General features: G+C 37.8%; 1 protein-coding gene across 1 annotated transcript in view; it reads right to left on the bottom strand.

The window, feature by feature from the left end:
- The window catches only part of LOC147514317 (uncharacterized), an 84,574-nt gene that overhangs the window by 59,318 nt on the left and 1,036 nt on the right, over positions 1–24,220 (bottom strand). Inside the window, exons 3-6 of the mRNA XM_086592541.1 lie at positions 18,556–18,651; positions 17,634–17,829; positions 17,076–17,432; positions 16,501–16,829 (exon numbers count right to left, since the gene is read on the bottom strand). Of these exons, the coding sequence (XP_086448667.1) occupies positions 16,501–16,829; positions 17,076–17,432; positions 17,634–17,829; positions 18,556–18,651 (978 nt within the window). The remainder of the gene's footprint in view (positions 1–16,500; positions 16,830–17,075; positions 17,433–17,633; positions 17,830–18,555; positions 18,652–24,220) is intronic.

The raw sequence follows: 24,220 nt of genomic DNA, 5'->3' as shown, positions 1-24,220 counted from the left end.
GCAGCTCGGAACGCGCCTGCTTGATGGAGCGCTACTGCGCAAGGCACTCGACGACAGAATTTCATCGGCGACTGCGCTACCAAGCCTCGAAATGAGCCGAGTCGACTGCGCCCCCACAACTTTGGAATTCTAGTTCTCCCGGCGAGCGACTGCGCCCATCCCAGGCACAAAGTGAGTGCGCCCTGCGCCCAAGTGCCTGGAACTCAAAAATCACCAAGGCGCACCCCGCGCCCTATCCAGGCATAGGTGGAGCGCACCCCGCGCCCTGGGGCCCTATTGGCACGAAAAAAAAATATCCAATTTTTTGTGGGTTGTTCCAGGATAGTTGAAGCTGTTCCAGAAGGTAGTTTTGAGATGACAACTCCTACAGTCATACCGGAACAGTCTTTCGAAGATTTGTTTTCAAGTGACACCTATGGTGCTTGGTTTCGCGAGGTGGTCATACAAGCAGGCTGGGAACCACTAATGCTAAGTCTTGATGAACTTTATTCTCCTGCACTTACATCTTATTTTTATGATAATTGTAAGTTGTTTGATAGACCGGATGTAGAACAAGTGTTCTCCATCACCGTTGAGGATGAAATGATAGAAATTACAAGGTTCTTGTTAGCCTTTGCTCTCGGACTTGCTATGCCCGCTGAAATACAAGACTTATGGGCCTATTTGGTAGATAATATGTACCTCTATAACTATGAGGATTTGCATGAGCATTATGGGGCAGGAATCTTTAGGATAGAGGACCAAGGGGAATATAACGTCGCCATTGGTAGCCTGTCCATGAACATGGGCACAGTGATGTATTTTATAATGCTAAACATATTAGGGGAGTGGCATTTTTCTTCTACGAATGACGCCACTTGCGACATTTTCCTTGCTCTATCTGAGGGACGTCTGCTATATGACATTCCCCAGACATTAATGTATAGTTTAGCACGAGCTCAGAACATGAGGCATAAGTATCTTCTTATGCCTGTTTTAGTTTGCCGTATTATACTATGTTTCTTCCCTGTTTTTTGTGCCCGTTACACGGATCGGGTTGGGTCGACATTGTGAGACCCACCAATTTTATTATTCGATCTTTCCATGCAATGACTTGGCCGGGATAGCAGGTGCAACCTCATTTGGATGCCCCTTACACCCCATCCGACCAAGTGGTGCTAAACAGGTTAGCGATTATAGATGATACATGGCGTAAAGCCTGGCAAATTACCATGGCGTGGCAGGATGCGAAGGAACCTCATTTCTTTATTAAGGATGAGGAGGAAAATGTTTAAACGGGAGTGCAGGTAAGTTTTTAGTTTCAGTTAGTGTCTGCTTATGTCCCAAGCAAATTATTTCTAATTAACCCCATAACGGGTGGAACTCCTATAGAGTTGCGTCAGTTTTTATTTTCTATATTAGTATGTTATAACCTTGTTTTGCAGATGTCCTAAAATTTCACGCGTTTCAATGGTATTTTCCTACCCTCTTTATTTAAAATACTTTGAGGACAAAACATGCTTTTTGTTTGGGGGGAGGGGGGCATAGAAACACGTGTAATCACGGCAACTATTAGGATATAGATATGTATAATATGCACTTGTTTTCTAGTTAAAAAATTCAAAATTTTTAAAAAAATATAAATAAAAAGTATGCTATACACTTAGAAATATTAGTATTGTTTTCTTTTTCTATGCTCTCAATAATCTAGAAGTCTCACGTAGCTTTTGCGTTAGAATAGTTTTTAGAAACTTAGGCTAATATGTAGGTAATAATCCTTGCATCTATCTATAAATATGTTACATGAGTATCTATGATTATTGGCACTAAGTTTATGAAATCTAGGCTAGAGTACTTATTCTACAAATCCTATGAGAATATAGCCTAAAGCTTTATATGAGTGAACATTTGAGAAATGACACAAGGGAGAAATAAAATCCGTATAGAGAAATCACACGTCCACTTGCTTGATTACTATACCATATCCTAAGCGAGAATTTAGGCCATCTTTGGATCGGTATAGCCAGAAATTCAAACATATGAATTATTTTCCGCTAATCGCCCCTCTGAGCCTTTCTTTAGCCTTTCATAAACCACAAATCATTTATCCTGTTACAAAACAAAACAAAATAAAAAAAAAATCAACCTACCAAATTCTTTGAATAAGTATAAGAATAGAGATGAAGAATAGAAAACAGAAGAACCTTTGAAATTAAGAATTTGTTAGTCAATTCAGATAAGAAAAGGAAGTTTTCATCCAAATAAATAAATAAATAAATAAAAGAAAATAAAGAGTTAGAACTCCAAAAATAGAATCAAATGAGTCAAAATCCAAAGAAAAAGAAAAATATGGCTAAGGATGGAAAGAAAGTGTAGAAGCAAAAGTAAAGAACAAGGGTTTCTCTAGTTACATAATATGAAGCCTCTATGATCTCAGACTTGTCCTTTTTGAATATCCATTTCCTTCCTTCTTAAATCATCTCCTAATCCCCGCAACACCTAATAAAGACCTCTAGCTCAATTAGGAATAGGTTAGTGTGATTGTAAGTGGCAGATGTGTTTGATCGACTCCGGCTTCATTGTGTGTCATTGAGATTGTAAGGTAAAGTGTGCCCACTGCACACTGGAGTAGCGAAACTTGAGCGGAAAAATTAGAGTGGTTTTTGTCTTGACATTTTTGTGAGGAGCTACTTAAGGATGCTATTCAGAGTTTTCAGAAACGGGCCTGCTAGTTCATCTCATAGTATAACTCATTGTATATATGTTTATTCGTAGATGATAGATTATTATGCATGCATTAGCTTAGGTTTCGACTTGATTATTCTGTATTCATTGCTAGTGAAATGTATAGATAATTGAGACATAGATAAGGAAACAATAGTTTATTTCTGAGTCGTTGTAGTATAGATAAAGTTTGTGAGTACCTTCACTGGAAAACTCTCACGAGGCTATAACTCGTCCACTAGGGAATTCCTAGTAGTTTAAGGCCTTGTTGCATATGGTCAATGCAATCACACTCGGCGAAACGAGATTAGTTAGAACTCCATTTTTGGTCACTTATGCTAATTTCTCATATTTGCTTGAGGACAAGCAAAATGTTGTTTGGGGGTGGTTTGATAAGAGCCCAAAACTGTAGTTTTAACCCCTTAATAATAATACTTTTAGACCAATTATGCGAGTAATAAATAAGAGTTAGTACTAATTACGTGCTTTTATGTATTTCAGGCATGGAACTCAATTATGTGTAGAAATGTGCCACTTTGGCGATATAAATGAGCAAGGGTTGGTTGCTAAGAAGTTCTGTGATTAAAAGCCAAGACGGGTAGAAACAACACATAAAAGTCAGCAGAACTTTCGAAGACCGTATCTTTGGACTTAGGCCTCGGAATTGGGCATACCTTATGTCAAAACGATCGGCTCGGAAAGATCTTTCCAACGGCCGGTCTAAACCTTGGCCCAATCAGAGGAGCAAAAATGGACAAAAAACTATTGAAGTCAAAGCCAGCTAAAAAGGGCATTGTGGACTGAAGAAATTGAGTTTTGGGCTCGATTTTCCGGCGCAAAATATGGACCCTCAGCCCATGCACGAAAATGTGGATCTGGTCTCCTCCATTTCCACACACAAGACTTAGCTCTCAAGTATCAATTAGTTTAGGTTATAAGGTAGCCATTAGGGTAGCCATTAAACCTTAGTTCTAGATCTAGTTTTGAGAATTTTAATTAGTTTATTAATTATTTTTCATTCCTTGTGTTAAATTAGATTATTGATTGATTGTTATTTTTCATTGGATCAAATAAAATAGTTAGTCTTGATAATTTCGGTTTTTTACTTATTGAATTACTTAGATCTAAATTCAGTTATTAGTTGTTATTCATTTCGTAGTTATTTAATTTAGTTTTGAATTATTGATTAGAATCTTTATATTAATAAAGTTAGAATTTTTATATTATATCGTATTCAATTTCAATTGGAAATGATAGTTTGATGAATCAAGGCTAAACCTCCATTAAAGGGGTTTGATGAAGCCTTGATGAAAACTTGATTGTGTAGTATAGAATCGTTGTAAGAGTCTATTCCACTCTAGAAGGGAGTTGATTTGCCATGAGAATGGGTGGACTTCCTCACATGCTAGTTATGAATTGGTAGAGATGCCATGTGTAATTAGGGATTAGAACGACCAATTCTTACCGTAAGAACGTAAGAGTTGGATTACAACAATCTATGCTAGTTCTTAAGTTGGATTCAAGGTGGATTCAATTCCCCCCTAATTCTTATTCCAGATTCAAACCTTAGTATTCCGTAGCATTTCGTAGTATAATTCGTAATTCTCTCATTGACTTTGGTAGGATTGATAGTCGTAAGAAACTTGAATGCTAAAGAACTAGGAGTGGAACGAATCTTCTATTAAAACTCTACTTCAATAGTATCGAGAGTAGAAAACAAAATCTTTGATAATCACGAGTATAGTCTTCGTATCAGTTTTAGTTTTACTTGCGTTTAGACTTCATCGTTTATTCGTAGGTAGAATTATATTCACTTTTATCGTCTTATCAATATGTTTGTGAGCAAGGGGCAAGTGGTATCTGTATGATTTAAGCTTAAATAGAAATTGCATGGTGAGGTATTTATGTTCATGACAAGATGAGCAGTTTAGTCTTTTTGTTTGGTTGTGAGGGCATTTATCATTTTTGTGAGGAATTCAATTAAGGTTTTGATTTCCGGATCGGATTTCACCTTAAAAATACCACTAGCCTTAGATGTACTAGGTCGGGTTCTTTTGGAATTGTTTATGTCGCCCTAATGGGTACTCTTTTCAGCTTGGTTTTCAAGAAAGATTAAAGCTTCAGTTGCACCTCTATCCAAAAAATTACTATTACTCATGATGTCGAGGGTTATTTTGTGTTCTTGGAGAAGACCCTTGAAGAAACATTAGACAAAAGTGGATTTTTCTAGTTTATAGTGAGGACATGAATGGAGTAGGTCAGAGAATCTATCCCATGCTTTGGAAAATGTCTCACTCGGACTCTGTCTGTAGAACTGTATCTTACTTCTTATCTCTTCTATTTTATTTGGTGGAAAATACTTCTTCATGAAGGTGAACACAATATTTTCCCATGTATTGAATGAATCGTGTATCTGAGAAAGAAGCCATGCGTGACTTTTACCAGCTAGAGTGAAAGGGAACACTCGTAGCTTTACTTGATCGTTGGTGACACCCGAATGGTGAAAAGTATTGCATACTTCATGTATCCGGCGTAGATGTTCGTATGATAACTTGTGTTCAAACCCGTGAAAGATGGATAGAAGATTGAACACATTAGGTGGAATGCGAAAATCGCTCGTGAGCGGTGTGAGTCGTATTCAAGATGGAGGTCCATCTTGCAACGATGTGTAGAAGTTGGAGAGAGGCTCTTCAGCTTGCACGACTTCGTCAGCCATCTTAGAAGGTGGGGGGTGAGAAATTGGAGATTGTCTAGGACGACATGCTCTCCTACACGAGTAAGTTTTATAGTTGCTATAAACTAATAATCTAAACAGTTGGGGATCAATCCATAAAAACATATAAAAGTATACACCCCCAAACAGAATGAAATAATGCATTTGGAGTGTAAGATGCAGAATGATAAGAGAAAGTTTATGTAATCCATCACCCATCATGGAACTTATGGAATAACCTGTCATAGTTGAATTGTCCAAAAGAGAGAGAGGTTGGTGGTAGATGTCCTTCATGAGGCTCAAATGAAGGGGAATAGGACATACCAAGTTTCTCAACTACTGAAATGATAGACTCTTGCGTTTGTATATTGTGCAAAGTCTATAGTTACTTGAACAATTATACGAGTACTGGTTCAGGTTCACGATGTGGATAGTGAAGTCCTGTAAAAAGTTTAACCTAATTAGTGCTAGAGTTAGGCTTATTCTGTGGGCTTCTTGTTGGGCCTGGATGTCAGGCTTGTAAAACGCGCTTTGGTAGTGGGGCTTTGATAAGCACCAAAAAGTGTATTTTAAACCCCTTCAGAACATTACATTTAGAACAATTGTATTGATATTACGTAAAATGATAGTTTTACTAATAAATAAAGCGATGAAACTCTAAACGCAAGTAAAACTAAAACTTCACTATACTCGTGCTTATCAAAGATATTTGTTTTCTACTCTCGATCCTATTGACGTAGAGTTGGAATAGATGATTCGTTCCACTCCTAGTTCTTTAGCATTAAAGTTTTCTACAATTGATGGTCTATCCAAGGTCAATGAGAGATTTACGAAGGGAATTTATACTACGATGTGAATTCAAATAACAAGATATAAATAACGGAATGACAGAATGCTAAGAGTTGAATCTAGATAAAGAATTAGGGGAATTTAATTCCACCTTGAATCTAACTTAATAAACTAGCATAGATTTGTTGTAAACCAATTCTTACGTAATTCTTACGTTCTTACGGTAAGAATTGGTCATTCTAATCCCTAATTATACATGGCATTTCTACCAATTCATAACTAGCATGTGAGGTCGTCCACCCATTCTCATGGCGAATCAACGACCTTCTAGGGTGGAATAGATTCTTACAACGATTATATACTACACAATCAAATTTTCATCAAGGCATCATCAAACCCCTCTAATAGAGGTTTAGCCTTGATTTATCAAACTATCATTTCCAATTGAATTAAAACTAGACATAATATAAAGATTTGAACTTTACTAATCTAACTACTCAAGAATTGAAATCAAAATTAATAACTAGGAAATGAATACCAAACAATAATTGAAATTAGATCTAAACAAATTTAAATGACAAAATTGAAATTCACAAGAAATACTATTTTATTTATCTAATGAATGAAGAACAATGATTCAAATAATTAATCTAAAACAAGGAATGAAACTAATTAATTACTAATTGAAATTCAAAAACTAGATCTACAAGCTATTCTAATGGCTACTTTCTATTCTAAGCTATCTACCTCTCCTTTTCTTAAGAGCTAAGTCTTGTTTCATAATTTCGTGCATGGGCAAAGGAGCCATGTTTTGGGCCAGAAAATCGAGCCCAAAGCCCAATTTCTTCAGTACACAGAGCCCGTTACAGATACCTTTGACTTCAGCAGACTTTTCATCCACTTTTGCTCCTCTAATTGGGTCAAGGCTTAGACCATTGGAAACCTCTTTCCGAGCTGGTCGTTTTGACGTAAGGTAGGCCCAAATCCGAGGCCTGAGTCCAAAGATATGGTCTTTAGAAGTTCTGCTGACTTGTGCACTGTTTCTACCCGTGTTGACTTTCAGCTTTTGACCGGGCTTCATAAAGGCTTTGTCTCCTTGAATCTTGGCCTTTATCACAAAACTTCTTAGCAACCAACCCTTTGCTCCTTTATATCGCCAAAGTAGCACATTTCTGCACATAATTGAGTTCCATGCCTGAAATACATAAAAACACGTAATTAGGATTAACTCTTATTTATTACTCGCATAATTGGTCTAAAAGTAGTATTATTAAGGGGTTAAAACTACAGTTTTGGGCTCTTATTAAACCACCCCCAAACAGCATTTTGCTTGTCCTCAAGCAAATATGAGAAATTAGCATAAGTGACCAAAAATGGAGTTCTAACTAATCTCGTTTCGCTGAGTGCGATTGCATTGACCATATGCAACAATGCTTTAAACCACTAGGTATTCCCTAGTGGACGAGTTATAGCCTCGTGAGAGTTTTCTAGTGAAGGTACTCACAAACTTCATCTATACTACAAGAATAAAGCGATGAAAGACATTTGATAACCGTAAAATTAATAGTTTACTCAAGAATAAAGCGATGAAACTCTAAACGAAAGTAAAACTACAAACTCGACTATACTCGTGATTATCAATGATATTTGTTTTCTACTCTCGATTCTATTAACGTAGAGTTGGAATAGAAGATTCGTTCCACTCCTAGTTCTTTAGCATTAAAGTTTTCTACAATTGATGGTCTATCCAAGGTCAATGAGAAAATTACGAAGGGAATTTATACTACGATGTGAATTCAAATAATAAGATACGAATAACGAAATGACAGAATGCTAAGAGTTGAATCTAGATAAAGAATTAGGGGAATTTGATTCCACCTTGAATCCAACTTAATACACTAGTATAGATTTGTTGTAAACCAATTCTTACCGTATCGTTCTAATCCCTAATTATATATGACATTTCTACCAATTCATAACTAGCATGTGAGGTCGTCCACCCATTCTCATGGCGAATCAATGACCTTCTAGAGTGGAATAGATTCTTACAACGATTCTATACTACACAATCAAGTTTTCATCAAGGCTTCATCAAACCCCTCTAATGGAGGTTTAACTTTGATTCATCAAACTATCATTTCCAATTGAATTAAAACTAGACATAATATAAAGATTTGAACTTTACTAATCTAACTACTCAAGAATTGAAATCCAAATGAATAACTAGGAAATGAATAACAAACAATAATTGAAATTATATCTAAACAAATTTAAATGACAAAAATCGAAATTAACAAGAACTACTATTTTATTTATCTAATGAATGAAGAAGAATCATTCAAATAATTAATCTAAAACAAGGAATGAAACTAATTAATTACTAATTGAAATTCAAAAAGTAGATCTACAAGCTATTCTAATGGCTACTTTTTATTCTAAGCTATCTAACTATATCTTTCTTAAGAGCTAAGTCTTGTTTTATGTAAAGAAAGCGACCAGATCTACAATTTCGTGCATGGGCTGAGGTCCCATGTTTTGGGCCGGAAAATCGAACCCAAAGTCCAATTTCTTTAGTCTATAGAGCCTGTTTCAGCTGGCTTTGACTTCAGCAGACGTTTCGTCTACTTTTGCTCCTCTAATTTGGTCAAGGCTTGGACCATTGGAAAGCTCTTTCCGAGTCGGTCTCTTTGACATAAATTAGGCCCAAATCCGAGGCCTGAGTCCAAAGATATGGTCCTCAGAAGTTCTGCTGACTTGTGCACTGTTTCTGCCCGTGTTGACTTTTCAGCTTTTAACCGGGCTTCATAAAGGCTTTATCTCCTTAAATCTTGGCCTTTATCACAGAACTTCTTAGCAACCAACCCTTTTCTCCTTTATATCGCCAAAGTGGCACATTTCTGCACATAATTGAGTTCCATGTCTGAAATACATAAAAGCACGTAATTAGAATTAACTCTTATTTATTACTCGCATAATTGGTCTAAAAGTAGTATTATTAAGGGGTTAAAACTTGAGTTTTGGGCTCTTATCAAACCACCCCCAAACAGCATTTTGCTTGTCCTCAAACAAATATGAGAAATTAGCATAAGTGACCAAAAATGAAGTTCTAACTAATCTCGTTTCGCCAAGTGCGATTGCATTGACCATATGCAACAAGGCCTTAAACCACTATGAATTCCCTAGTGGACAAGTTATAGCCTAGTGAGAGTTTTCCAGTGAAGGTACTCACAAACTTCATCTATACTACAACGACTCAGAAATAAAACTATTGTTTCCTTATCTATGTCTCAATTATCTATACATCTCATTTAGCAAATGAATACAAAATAATCAAGTCGAAACCTAAGCTAATATATGCATAATAATCTATCATCTACGAATAAACATATTTACAATGAGTAGTACTATGAGATGAACTAGCAGGTCTGTTTCTGAAAACTCGGAATAGCGTCCTTAAGTAGGTCCTCACATAAATGTCAAGACAAAAACCACTCTGATTTTTCCGCTCAAGTTTCGCTACTCCAGTGTGCAGTGGGCACACTTTACCTTACAAACTTAATGACACACAAAGAAGCCGGAGTCGATCAAACACATCTGCCACTTACTATCACACTAACCTATTCCTAATTAAGCTAGAGGTCTTTATTAGGTGTTGCGGAGATTAGGAGATGGTTTAAGAAGGAAGAAAATGGATATTCAAAGAGAACAAGTCTGAGATAATAGAGTCTTCATATTATGTAACTAGAAAAAAAAAACCTTATTCTTTACTTTTTCTTCTAGACTTTGTTTCCATCCTTAGTATATATATATATATATATATATATATATATATATATATATATATATATATATATATTTTTTTTAGCTTTTGACTCCTTAATTCTATTTTTGGAGTTCTAACTCTTTATTTTTTTTTTTTATTTAGATGGAAACTTACTTTTCTCTTCTGAAGCAACTAAATAATTCTTGGTTTCAAAGGTTCTTCTCTTTTATATTCTTCATCTCTATTCTCAAACTTATTCAAAGAATTGGGTAGGTTGATTTTTTTTTATTTTGTTTTGTTTTGTAACAGGGTAAAGGATTTGTGGTTTATGAAAGGCTAAAGAAAGGCTCAGAGGGGCGACTAGCGGAAAATAATTCATAGGTTAGAATTTCCGGCTATATCGATCCAAAGAAGCCTAAATTCTCGCTTAGGATATAGTATAGTAATCAAGCAAGTGGACGTGTGATTTCTCTATCAGGATTTTACTTCTCCCTTGTGTCATTTCTCAAATGCTCACTCATATAAGGCTTTATGCTATATTCTCATAGGATTTGTAGAATAAGTACTCTAGCCTAGATTTCAGAAACTTACTGCCAACAATCATAGATACTCATGTAACATATTTATAGATAGATGCAAGGATTATTACCTACATATTAGCCTAAGTTTCTAAAAACTATTCTAATGCAAAAGCTACGTGAAACTTCTAGATTATTGAGAGCACAGAGAAAGAAAACAATACTAATATTCCTAAGTGTATAGCATACTTTTTATTTATATTTTTGAAATTTTTGAAATTTTTAGCTAGAAAATAAGTGCATATTATACATATCTATATCCTAACAAATGCCTTAATTACATGTGTTTCTATGCCCCCCTCCCCAAACAAGAAGCATGCTTTGTTCTCAAAGTATTTTAAATAAAAAGGGTAGGAAAATACCATTGAAACGCGTGAAATTCCGGAACATCTGCAAAACAAGGTTATAACATACTAATATAGAAAAGAAAACTGACGCAACTCTATAAGAGTTCCACCCGTAATGGGGTTAATGAGAAATAAATTTGCTTGGGACATAACTAGACACTAACTGAAATAAAATCTTACCTGCACTCCCGTTTAAACATTGTCCTCCTTATTTTCCTCTTCAAAGAGATAAGGTTCCTTCGCATCCTGCCATGCCATGATAACTTGCCAAGCCTGCCGCCGTGTGTCGTCAACTTGTGCTAACCTGTCTAGTGTTACTATGTCTGATGGGGTGTAAAGAGCAACCAAATGAGGTTGCACCTGCCATCCTGGCCAAGTCATTACTCGAAATGAGCAAACCACCCAATTGGTGGGTCTCATGACTTCAACCTTTTTCCAATCCGTGAACTGGGTACATAATTCAGGTAGACAACTGAGCAAGATGCGACAAACCAAAACAGGCATAAGAAGATACTTATGCTGCATGCTTTGGGCTCTCTTAAGACTAGCCACTAATACTCGGGAAATGTCATATCGGTGACGTCCCTCAGCTAAAGCAAGGAAAACATCACCAGCGATACTATTTGCAGAAGTAAATTGCCACTCCCCTAGAATATTCATCAGGATGAATAACATGGTGGTGCCTACATTTTGGGACAGGCTACCAAGTGCTATGTTGTAATGCCCTTGGTCCATTATACGAAATACCCCTCCCCCATAATACTCATGGAAATATGTATAGTCATAGAGGTATGAATTATCGGTCATATATCCCCACGTGTGAATAAGATCAGGTATTGGTATTCCCGAAACTAATGCTACCACATACTTATTGAATTCTAGGGGTGTGTCATCAACCGTGATGGAGAATTCTTGTTCTCCATCCTGGTTACAATAGAACTTAACATTATTGTAAAAAAATTCAATAAGGTTAGGTGAATAGTCGTCTTCACTTACCAGAAGATGCCTCCATCCGAACTTCATGATCCTATAGCGGAACCAATGTCCATAAGACTCGCTCTCCAACAAGTGTTCGAAAGACTGCTCCGGTATTACTATAGGAGAAGTCATCACAAAACTACTCTCTAGAATAGCTGCAACTATCCTGGAACCACCCTTGGAAAACTGGAAATTTTTGGTGGCCACAGGGGTCAGGGAGCAGGGTGCGTTCAAGGTATGCCTGGGATGGGCGCGGGTTGCGCTCTGTTGAATTTCGAGTTCCAGGCACTTGGGCGCAGGGTGCGCTCACTTTTAGCCTGGGATGGGCGCGGGTTGCGCTCTGCATGAAAACTGGAATTCCAGTGTTTTGGGAGCAGGTGGTGCTCAAGTTTAGGCTGGAGAGGGTGCAGGTCGCACTCAGGGTAGAATTTCTCCGATTGCTTAGAGCAGGTGGCGCCTCCATCAGGCAGTGCTTTTCGGGAGCTGTTAAAGTCAGAGTAGTCTGGAAGGAAAAATAAGGTAAAATGGGAATGAAACGTGAGAGATGAATATGAGATGTAGTTAGGGTTGTGAGTGTAGAATGAATGCAGTTTTTATAGGTTTTAAATTGCTAAACCGAATTGGGAATTTGCCAAAAAGCTTTAAGGCAATTTTCGGAAATAATAAAATTTCCAAAACCAAAAACGGAAACAACTCATATTCTTGATTCTAAAACAACCCTAATATCTTTTAGGTTGAATTTAGGATAGAAACTGCCTAACTCATCGAGATTTCATCCTACCATAATATCTATTTATAACGATGCCCATATCGGCAATATTATCAACCCTCACTCCAAAACAACTTCTTAAAATAGATGATCATATAACGAATTATGTTAGGCTAAATAATACCACCCCCAAACAATTCGGGAAGGTGGGATTAATGATAAAAATAACGCATAATTCGAAATTAACCAACTTATATTAAAATTGAATTCAAATAACATACAACAACCAAATTCAAATTTAATTACTGAACTAATCTTTTTACATCCGTACTAAATAAAAACAAATAAATAAACAAATCAACTCATTAGATCCCTAAACCACTCGCTACTAGTAGTGGAATGCGCTCGAGAAGGAGATGGCTCTTGGGCTTCCGATGGGCCAGAGCCATCCGTCTTGTGGCGACGACGCTCATGGCTCACAGACTGCTCCTCCGAAGAAGAACCCCCCTGGGGTGGGAAACGTGCAAGCATGTCGTCTCAGAACTGGCGCTGAGCTTCCATCTCGACCCTCGTCTGTTCCCACCGCTCATCCTCGCGCCGGGCACGAGTCTCGAAGTTATGATGCATGGTAGCCTGCCGAGTTCGGAGGTCTTCACATATAGTATTGAGAGAACGCATGCCACGGTGAATTACAGCCATACGTTCTGCATCCGACCTACACCTCTCCAAGGCATCGGCATCAAAACATGCCGTGTCATCCTCATCCGCCGAGTCAGTCTCCTCGACTACCCTATCTTCAGGCAACCTCCAAACTTTCTGGATACACTCTGTATAAATATGATGATTTTAGTGCTCCTTCAGGCAAATCCTATCAGATCTTGGAGTCACTCTCAAGGTTATCGTGATCTTCGTTAGCAAAACAGGGAGAGGTGCAACACTCTTTCCAACTCCCATATTCATGTTACACAAAAACTCCAAAATACAGAACTCATACTTCTGCTCCTGGAGTATCCATAGAACGTGAAGGCAGTTCAGACCGATATCGCTGACTTTCTCCTTCCCTATGATATTCCTACCAATCCACTGAGCTACAGCCAGCTGGTTGGTTCTAAGAGACAACTGGCGAACACAATGCGAGCTCGCACTGTAGTTCCCTTTCGCAACAGTCGCGTTCATCAAAGGTTCTACAACAGTAAACTGGGAATCCTGTAATGTGGCATCGAGATGGTGTCTAGGCGGAATGCCTAAAATCTTAGCCAACAAGCCAGTAGTAACCTCTCTCCTCCTCCCAGCCACCTTAACAAAAATTCGATTCCCATCCAACTCCCTCGACCTATAAAACTCTCGAACCAAGTTTTCGTGGTAAAAATCGTCTGTCGAGTACCACAAATAGGAGTGTAAAAAAAAACCGTTGACCCATCATCCGGTTGGGTACCCGGTCTTCACCCGCCACCCAAACCCGCACCGACCCAAAAATAGACCCGGCCCGCCCCACCACCATTTTTACGTTGTCGGGCTATGGGTGTAGGTTCTATGCTCAAATTCGACCCGTCAAGCCGCCCGACCCGCACCGTGTCAAAAGCCGTTGACCCAACCCCGTTGACCCACACAATTTCAAGACTCTAAATCTAATATTTTTGTATTTTGTTTATATTTGGGAAATATAAACACAAACTTATGAGTTCAACATCAATTTATAATAATCAAGTTTGAACATTTGGCAAATATTAAAAGTTCAAATTCAACTTTCGAATTTTGGAGAAGATGAATCATTCGTCCTTGTATTAATTTCGAATTCTTTTAGTTTATATTTTATTGTTTTGTACCATAGATCCTCACTCCCATCTTCATTTTATCATGCTATGAAAAATAATCAATTTACAAATGGTAAATCATGAGAAATAAGTTTTAAATTTGCAGATATGGTTTTGGGTTCAAGTTCAAGTTTTTTTATATTTGTTTATTTTTTATTGATTGATTCCATTTTTTTCTCTATGTTGTGAATTGGAAATATATTATTTGTAGAATTAGAAAGTTTTTTTTTGGATGAAATTGGGTTAAAATGATAATTTCCACCCGACCCGGATGACCCGCCCAAAACCCAACCCGTAAACTGACCCAACAGGCCGGGTGACGGTACTAATACATGACACTTCAACCCACCCCGCTCCGCCCCATCGGGGACCACTGGATTTGTATTCTCTAGACCCGCCCCGGCCCGCCCTATCACTATTTGACCCGGCCCGCCCCGTATTACACCCCTAACCACAAACCACTCCAGTCTCTCCTAACCATCTCGTCACCGTAAAATGGCCAAAGTGGTCGGCAGTAAAAGCGTGCTCCGGCTATATACGACGTCTTTGAGCCATTGGAGTTTTTATAAGATTTGTGGGTTTGAATAAGGTAGGGAGACTTGTTTCGAAACACCTTAACTAAAAATAATGGCAAGAGGCGCGGTGGTGGTGGTGGTAGTTCAAAATTTTTGAATTTTCGGTGGCTTTTGGTTGTCTAAATTGGTGGAGGTGGTGGTGGGTGTAGTTAGGAGAAGATTTGGGGTGGTTTTTAACTTTGGGCGTGGGTGTATTTAGGTTTACTTTTTTTTTTTTTATTTAAGTTATTTTTTTAAGCTTTGTTGTTTGTTAATGGCAGTTTGGAGAATGAAACGCAACTGTTGGTGGAAGAAGGACACACACGTGCACTACACGTGTGCGCGAGGTTGGGCCCAAGCCCACTTGATTTTCCGATTTTGTTTTTCGATATTTCGCGCAACTTCGAACTTAAATTGCCGCTTCGTTACCAGGCCGATTTTTGCGAATGAGATATGGAAATGATCAAGAGAGAATTTCCAATCTAATGATTCATAAAACACTCTATTCCGACCATGGGTGATATATTAGAAGATGGAAAACACTTCAAAGTGCGTGCATGACGTAAGTTATGCGAACGAATGAAATCTAATTCATAGATAATGTCACCCCGAATCGAAATACGATTAAACGGCCTAAGCAACACAAATGAAAAGTTGAGAAATCTATTACGGAAATATGAACATCCCACCCCCAAACAAATTTTAGACAACGAGTTTAGAAAATTTGTTTTTAAAAAGTGGGTCTTTTAAAGTCAAATTCCCGAGACTTCTGAACTTACTATGTTTGTGATTTTAACAATTTTTTTTTTATTTTTTTATGAATAAAATTTAATATAAGAAACAAGAAAGCATTAAATGCATAATTCACACCATAGAGGGACATGACTCAAAACCCGAGAAAACATGCAAGAGTGGATAAGGTGAATTATGTTAGCCGTGGACTTAGGATCCGGTACTTACAGTCACACACTCCATAAGGAGGGCCCGGTTACCTGAGTGGTGCACTTACCAATATATAGAAATGAAAGGAAGTACACCAATGAAAAAAGTCAGTCCTTATAGACAGGGTCCTGTAAAAGGACTTCCTCTACATCAGGGCATAATAGCTTGTGAAAATGTTTCAACCGTTGGCCATTAACTTGAAAGGTATTATTATCTTTGGGATTTACCAAGGTGATTGCCCTGTAAGGGGTGACTTTAGTAACCAGAAAAGGACCAGACCAACGGGTTTTTAATTTTCCTGGAAAAATATGTAGATGGGAATTGTACAGTAAGACCTTTTGACCTACCACAAACTCTTTGCGCAAGATTTGCTTATCATGAACATGTTAGCTTTATAATCCTTTGCTAGATCATAAGAGTCGCTACAGATTTCTTCAAGCTCATTCAATTGCAACTTGCGCTTGACACCCGCCTCATCAAAATTGAAGTTAAGGCTTTCTATAGCCCACATAATACGGTGCTCCAATTCAACGGGCAAATGACAAGGTTTCCCAAATACAAGTCTAAAGGGAGGCATACCTATAGGAGTATTGAAAGCAGTCCTATATGCCAATAAGGCATTAGATAGACGCTTCGACCAGTCTTTCCTATCAGGATTTACAGTTGTTTCTAAGAACTTTTTTATTTCCCTATTAGAAACTTCTACTTGTCCGCTAGTTTGTGGATGATACGGAGTTGCTATCTTATGTGTAACTCCATGCTTCTTTACTAGTGATGCAATAACTCTGTTGCAAAAATGTGTTCCTCCATCACTAATGATGGCCTTGGGAATGCCAAATCGACAAAAAATATACTCTTTTATGAAAAACACAACTGTCTTATGGTCATTGCTACGACAAGCCATGGCCTCTATCCATTTAGACACGTAGTCCACGACAACTAGAATATAAATGAAACCGTGGGAAACTGGAAAGGGACCCATGAAATCAATGCCCCATACGTCAAAAATTTCTACCACCATGATTAGATTCAATGGCATCATATTACGCTTTGTGATTCGCCCAAGTTGTTGGCAACAAATGCACGCCTTGCAATGCCTTTGTACATCTTTAAAGAGAGTAGGCCAATAAAACCCACATTGTAGAATTTTAGCAGCTGTTTTCATACAACTGAAATGGCCACCACACTCTTTTTCATGGTAGAATGAGAGTACCTCATTATATTCCCATTGGAGAATACAACGACAAATAATCTGATCAGCACAATACTTAAAAAGGTAGGGCTCATCCCAGTAGTATAGCTTAACTCTGGCCAAAAACTTCTTACGTTCATTTCTTGACCAATCATAAGGAATAACATCATACGCTAAAAAATTCACGATGTCAGCATACCATGGTGCAGAAAATATAGCATACAGATGCTCATTCGGAAAAGAGCTCGGTATGGAGTCGTAATCACTATCATCGTCGTTTGTAAGTCTAGATAAGTGGTCGGCAACTATGTTTTCGACCCCTCGTTTGTCATTTATTTCTAATGTGAATTCTTGCAGGAGAAGAATCCATCGGATCAACCTCTGCTTAGCATCCTTCTTTGCGAGAACGTACCTAAGGGCTGCATGGTCCATGTAAACTAGAGTCTTAGAACCAACCAAATAAGGACAAAACTTATCTAAAGCATAAACGACAGCTAAGAATTCTTTTTCAGTAGTTGTATAATTCCTTTGAGCATCGTTTAGAGTTTTACTAGCATAATAAATAACGATGGATTTATTATCTAGTTTCTGTCCCAAGACAGCACCAACTGCATAATCACTAGCATCACACATGAGTTCGAATGGTTTAGACCAATCGGGAGGTTGTATAATGGGTGCAGAAGTTAAGGCAGCTTTCAAAGTTTCAAAAGCCTGTTTACAGTTAAAATTAAAATCAAAGATGGCCTCCTTTAAAAGCGGATTAGTTAAGGGTCTAGCTATTTTTGAAAAATCTTTGAAAAAATGCCTATAAAAACCTGCATGGCCTAGAAAGGCTCTAATATCACGGACTGTCCGTGGTATAGGTAGAGTCGCTATCTTATCTAGTTTGGCCTTATCTACTTCGATGCCATCACTAGATACGATGTGACCTAGTACTATAACTTTTTTCACCATGAAGTGACATTTTTCCCAATTTAAAATGAGACTCTTCTCTTCACATCACGTTAAAACTTTAGACAGGTTAGACAGGCATTCAGTGAAAGTGTCTCCATAGATAGAAAAATCATCCATGAACATTTCCGTGAAACGCTCTAACATGTCACTAAATATATGAAGCATACACCGCTGGAAGGTACCAGGAGCATTACAAAGGCCAAATGGCATTCGTTTATAGGCGTATGTTCCAAAGGGACATGTGAAAGTAGTCTTTTCTTGATCATCAATATCAATAATAATTTGGAAATAGCCAGAGTAGCCATCCAAAAAGCAATAAAAAACATGACCAGCTAGCCGTTTAAGCATCTGATCTATAAAGGGTAATGGAAAATGATCCTTTCGTGTCATGGCATTTAAACGTCTATAATCAATATAGATCCTCCATTTCATAGGACCATGCATGGCAACATATTCACCCTTGGCATTACGTACCATGGTAATCCCTGATTTCTTTGGAACTACATGAATGGGACTGACCCATTCGCTATCAGAGATTGGGTATATGATACCCGCATCAAGTAATCGTAAGACTTCTTCCCTGACCACTTCTTTCATGGCAGGGTTTAAACGACGCTGAGGTTCGCGGGAAGTCTTTGTGTTATCCTCTAAATGGATACGATGAGTGCACACATTAGGGTCGATTCCCTTAATGTCGGCTAGGGACCAACCAATCGCAGAACGATGTTCCCTAATCACCTTGATCAACCGTGTCTCTTCCTCCTTTGATAACAGAGAAGATATAATGACCGGATGACTACCATCTGGATCAAGTTGAATATACTTTAACTCAGGAGGAAGAGGTTTAAGCACCGGGGTGGGAGGAATATCGATAAATGCTTCTGGAGGGTCCTCATCTTGAGTAATGAATACTTGCTTAGGTAGCAGGTCTTCAAACTCTGTATATGGAGCAACCGAAGGGTCTACGATTTGTGTAGACTCGAAGATGGTGTTGACTTCCTCTATGTAGGAGTCATCGACAAAATCTGAACTTCCAAAAGAAAGGAATTTATGCATATGGTTTTCTGGAAACGTGTTATTCAAGTAATCTTGAGTTAAGCTCTCAATCATGCTAACCTCTCCATCTATAGACGAATCTGGTAACTATTTCATTAGTTTAAAAACATTTACCTCAACCGAAAGATGGCCAAAAGACAAGGACATCGACCCAACGCAGCAGTTTATAAGCGTGTTGCCAGTCGCCAAAAAGGGACGCCCTAAAATGATCGGAACAGAGTCGTTAACGACTTCTGTATCGAGGATAACAAAATCAGCAGGATAGTAGAAATCCTGGACCTTAACAAACACATTTTCAACCACACCCTTAGGGTACTTAATTGATCGATCCGCTAATTGCAACGTCATTTTAGTAGGTTGCATCTCTTGTAGACCTATTTGTTTGTATAGATAATACGGGAGTAAGTTAACACTCGCCCCCAGGTCTAGTAAAGCGGTCGTCGTGTGGGAATCTCCTAAGGTGCATTGTACAGTAGGACGACCAGGGTCCTTGTACTTAACGATTCTATTGTGTTTCGTTAAAGTTGGAAATTGTTCAGTTAAAAAGGCGTCTTTAGGAATATTTGTCTTACGCCTAGTAGTGCACAACTCTTTAAGAAACTTAGCATGGTGAGATAATTTTTTTATCGCTTCAAGAAAAGGAAGGTCTATCGTTAGATTTTTGAAAACTTCCCTAATCTCATCGAAATTTGTATCCTTAGTTAACATTGCTAATCTCTGTGGAAACGGTGGTTTCTCTCTATATTTAGCGTAATGATCAACAGGATGTTTAACCTTGGCTTTTTGTTTCTTAGGTTGTGGTTTAACTGGTACCTCTACAGGGGTAGGCTCTTCAGTTTCTATTACGGTATCTAGTACAATCTCCGGTGTAGGGACAACTGGTGGGGTAACTATAGGTATAGTTACTTTGTTATCAACCACTCTCCCGGAGAGTGGAGATGGCATTTAGCTCACCTACGTTTTCATTTTCCGTACTAGTATTACCATTTACCTCAAAGGCGGTGTTTGTTGTTTTAGGATTAGCTATTGCTTGTCCTGGAAACACACTGATAGGAAATTAACCGGCCTAAATAAACAGGCTAATTAAATCCTATTTTACTTATACTAATACTCGCAAGCGCACGAGGTCTATCGTAATAGGTGCGCAAGAACGAGGTCGATCCCACAGGGATTGCTGTTTAGAAACAATTGAATACTAAAATATTACTTATCCTAATTCGAACAATATTTGTTGATTTGAATTGATTACTACTAAAACTATTTTACTTAACTACGGCTTAAAACGGAACTAAACTAAATGATAGGGGTCTGCTAAGTGGAGGGAATTCTAGGACTATCGAATCCACCTTAAATCTTTATAGACACTATCGACTTAACCTTTGGTATTCCAGTTATATATTTCTGAGTAGCAATCGATGATAATCAATTGCTTTCTCGATGATATTATCGTTACAATTCTTGTTGTACTTTCTTCGCAAAATTATCTTCTTACTCAGCTAAAGATCAAACCCAAAGCATTATTTGTCTTCTTACAGCACAAATAATCAAACGATTTAATACTAACAATTATTCCAAGCTTGATTAATAATCTCCTATTCAAACTACCGAAAATGCATCACAGAAACGGTGAAAGAAATAATAGTAATATTAATCACGAGTTCAAAGAAGAATTAAATCATTAAAAATAATTCAGGAATACCAAATATCAAATATCAAACATCCATATCGATCTAAGGTTTCATCTACGCCCTAGAAATAATTTAGTTACACATGGGAAATAATGCAGCAGAAACAGCGATATCAAAAGAAAATAAAGCCATTAACAAAACCGATACTGTCGCGAGTCTGGGTTCGGTGTTCTAGCTTTTCTGATTTTTCCCTTGCGTTCCAGATTCTCCAGCCCTTTCACTGCTGTCTTTCCTCCTGCCTTTTCAGCCAAGAGCCGCCCTCTATTCTCTGCTTCCCTTGCGTTCCAGCACCAGCCAAGAGCCTTCCTTCACTGCTGTGTTCTGCGTTTTTCCCAGCCAAGAACGACCCCCTTTCACTGCTGTCTTCTGCCCTTATTCGCGAGCGTCCTCCTGAAGAGGAAACTCCTTCCTTTTGGTATGGGATCGGCAGCTTCTTTTTTTGTCTTTGGAAAGGTTCTCTTTCGGTCCGGATAAAATCGGCAGGGTTTTCGGGATTTTATTCGCGATGGCATGAATTTGAAACTGGAGAAGGAACTAAGGGCTGCTATGGTACTTCTCGGGTGGACATGAATGTTATGGCTTTTAGTAAGGCACGTGAGTGAGAGAGAATAGCTTCTAGTTACTTAAGCCCATAAGCCATGGGCCCATTTCCATTTAATTCCTTTTTGTCTTCTATTCTTTCCTTAGCCCAATATTCACAAGCCCAACTAAAGTTTACCAATACTGTTTCGGGCACCTCCACTAAACTGCACCACCCTGTCAGGCAAACCAAATTAAACTAGAGGAACGAAACTCATGTACTGACATCCTGAATCTTGACAGTTTCCACACTTTTAATCATGTTAAGTCCAATTCTTGTGAAATCACTGAAAATACACTAACTAAATCAAACGAATAAATTAAACGAACTAACTAATATAAAATTGAGCGTGAATACTGTAATATTTATGCGCTTATCAAATACCCCCAAACTTACATTTTGCTAGTCCTCAAGCAAAACTAAATCTAACTAATAACAAAAATTAAAAATCCTAACTCATTTTCGTAGGAATCACGATTACACTTAGCATGTGCAACAAGCCTTTTAAACCCCTAGGTTTACTCTAGTGGACGAGTTTAGTCTCGTGAGAGTTTTCAGAGAAGATACTCACAAACTTCATCTATACTATAATGACTAAGAAATAACAGTAATGTTTCCTTAATTTATCTCAGATATTCATACTTCTCACTAGCAAGGAATAAAGAATACTCATTTTAAAACCTAAGTTAACATATGCATAATAATCAAATCATCTACAAATAAACATACATGCAATGAACAAAACTATGAAATGCAGTGGCAGGTCCGGTTATGAAACTTCGGAATAGCGTCCCTAAGTAGGTCCTCACAAATATGTCAAGACAAAAATACTCTGATTTTTCCGCTCAGGTTTCGCTCACTCCAGTGTGCGGTGAGCACACTTTTCCTCTCAATCTCAATGACATCCAAAGGAGCCGAGGTTGATCAAACACATCTGCCACTTACTATCACACCAACCTATTCCTAATTGAGCTAAAGGTCTTTATTAGGTGGTATGTATGGCTTAGGTGATAGTTTAAAAATAACTGGAATGGATAAACAAAATAGACAAGTCTGAGAAAATAAGGTCTTCAAATTCTGTAATTAGAGAAAGTCTTGTTCTTACTTTGCTTCTACACTTTGTTTCCATCCTTAGCCATTTTGTTTTGGCTTTTTGACTCCTTTGATTCTATTTTTAGAGTTCTAACTTTTTTATTTTATTTTATTTCTATTCATTTTTCTTTTCTTTGGATGGAAACTTTCTTTCCTTTATTTTTCTTTTGAAGCAACTAACAAATTCTTCATTTTCCACAGGTCTTTCTCATTTCTTTTCTTCATTTCATCCTATTTCTCAGACTTATCAAATGGGTAGACTATTTTTATTTATTTGTTTATTTTTTTTATATAGGGTAAGGAATTTGTGATTTATGAAAAACCTAATGAAAGGCTCAGTGGGGCGACTAGCAAAAAAAAATATTTTTTAGGTTTGAATTTCTGGCTATATCGATCCAAAGATTGCCTAAATTCTCTTTTAGGATATGGTATGGTGATCAAGCAAGTGGACGTGTGTTTTCTCTACTCGGAATTAACTTCTCCCTTGTGTCATCACTCAGATATCAACTCATATGAGGCTTTTAGGCTAGATTCTCAATGGATATGTAAAATTAAGCACTCTAACCTAGGTCTATGAAAAGTACTGCCAACTACAAATATAACGCTCATGCAAGACATTTATGAAAAGATGCAGAGACTATTACCTATATCTTAACCTAAGTTTCTTAATAACTACTCTTAATTCTAATGCTAACTGAGATTTCTAGACTATAATCATCATAGAAAAGGAAACAATACCACTACCCCTAAGTGCATAGTATACATAAGTTTTATTTTTCGCTAAACAAAACATTTTGTTCCCACCCCCGAACTTAGTTTAGACATTGTCCTCAATGTTGACAGATATGCTTAATTCCAAAAATTAATAACATGGACAAGTAAAAGAATAAGGAAAGAAGTTACCAATAGCTCCATGAACGAAAAATAAAACTCGAGTCACCTGTAGAAATTAGTACCTCACTAAAGATATAAAATCGATAAAATAGAAAAGGAACCGATTTACTATGACGACTAACCTGTGGTACATATCTCATTCCATAGAGTTACACGTCTCCAAAAACACGGAGAAAAGGTGCTAAAGTGGAATGCATGAGATATGCGAAAGGTACACATGACTCAAAAATAAAAACATGGGTTGCCTCCCACAAGCGCTACAGTTAACGTCTCTAGCAGACGAATGCTTCACACAACTGTTGGGCTTAGTGTCGCAACCATCCACAAATAAAAACATGCATATAGAATGAGCAAATGTGAACAATAAAATGGAAAATAAATTCCCAACTATTATGGCCATATTCATTGCTCCATCCTGTTCACCGAACTCTTTTTGGTCGTCTTCGCTTAGTTCAGTGGTGTTCGACCTGACCAGTCCTCAGAAAACTGGAAAATTTCGTGTCCACGGAGGTCAGGGCACGAGTGCGCTCCCACTGCTATGCCGGGGCTTCGAGTTTTGGATTTACAGATGTTGTTTTGGGCGCGGAGTCGCTCAACTTGGGCGCGGGCGCGCTCAAAGTTTTTTTTTTTTTTTTTTTTTGACGAAATAAAATGGTGAAGAACAACGGGAAACGTGGGAGTGAAAGGTGAGAGATGGAAGTTAGGTGTAGTGTGGGTTGTGAGTGTAGAATGAATGAAGTTTTTAGAGGTTTTAAGTTGCTAAAACGAATCGGAAAGTTGCCAAAATGTTTTTACGGCAATTTCCGGAAATACTAAAAACATGGGTTGCCTCCCACAAGCGCTACAGTTAACGTCTCTAGCAGACGAATGCTTC

Source organism: Coptis chinensis, chromosome 2, assembly GCF_015680905.1.
Source record: "Coptis chinensis isolate HL-2020 chromosome 2, ASM1568090v1, whole genome shotgun sequence".
In the NCBI taxonomy this organism is placed as follows: Eukaryota; Viridiplantae; Streptophyta; class Magnoliopsida; order Ranunculales; family Ranunculaceae; genus Coptis; species Coptis chinensis.
Note: the sequence above shows the minus strand (reverse complement) of the source record. Positions and strands in the feature narration are given on the sequence as shown.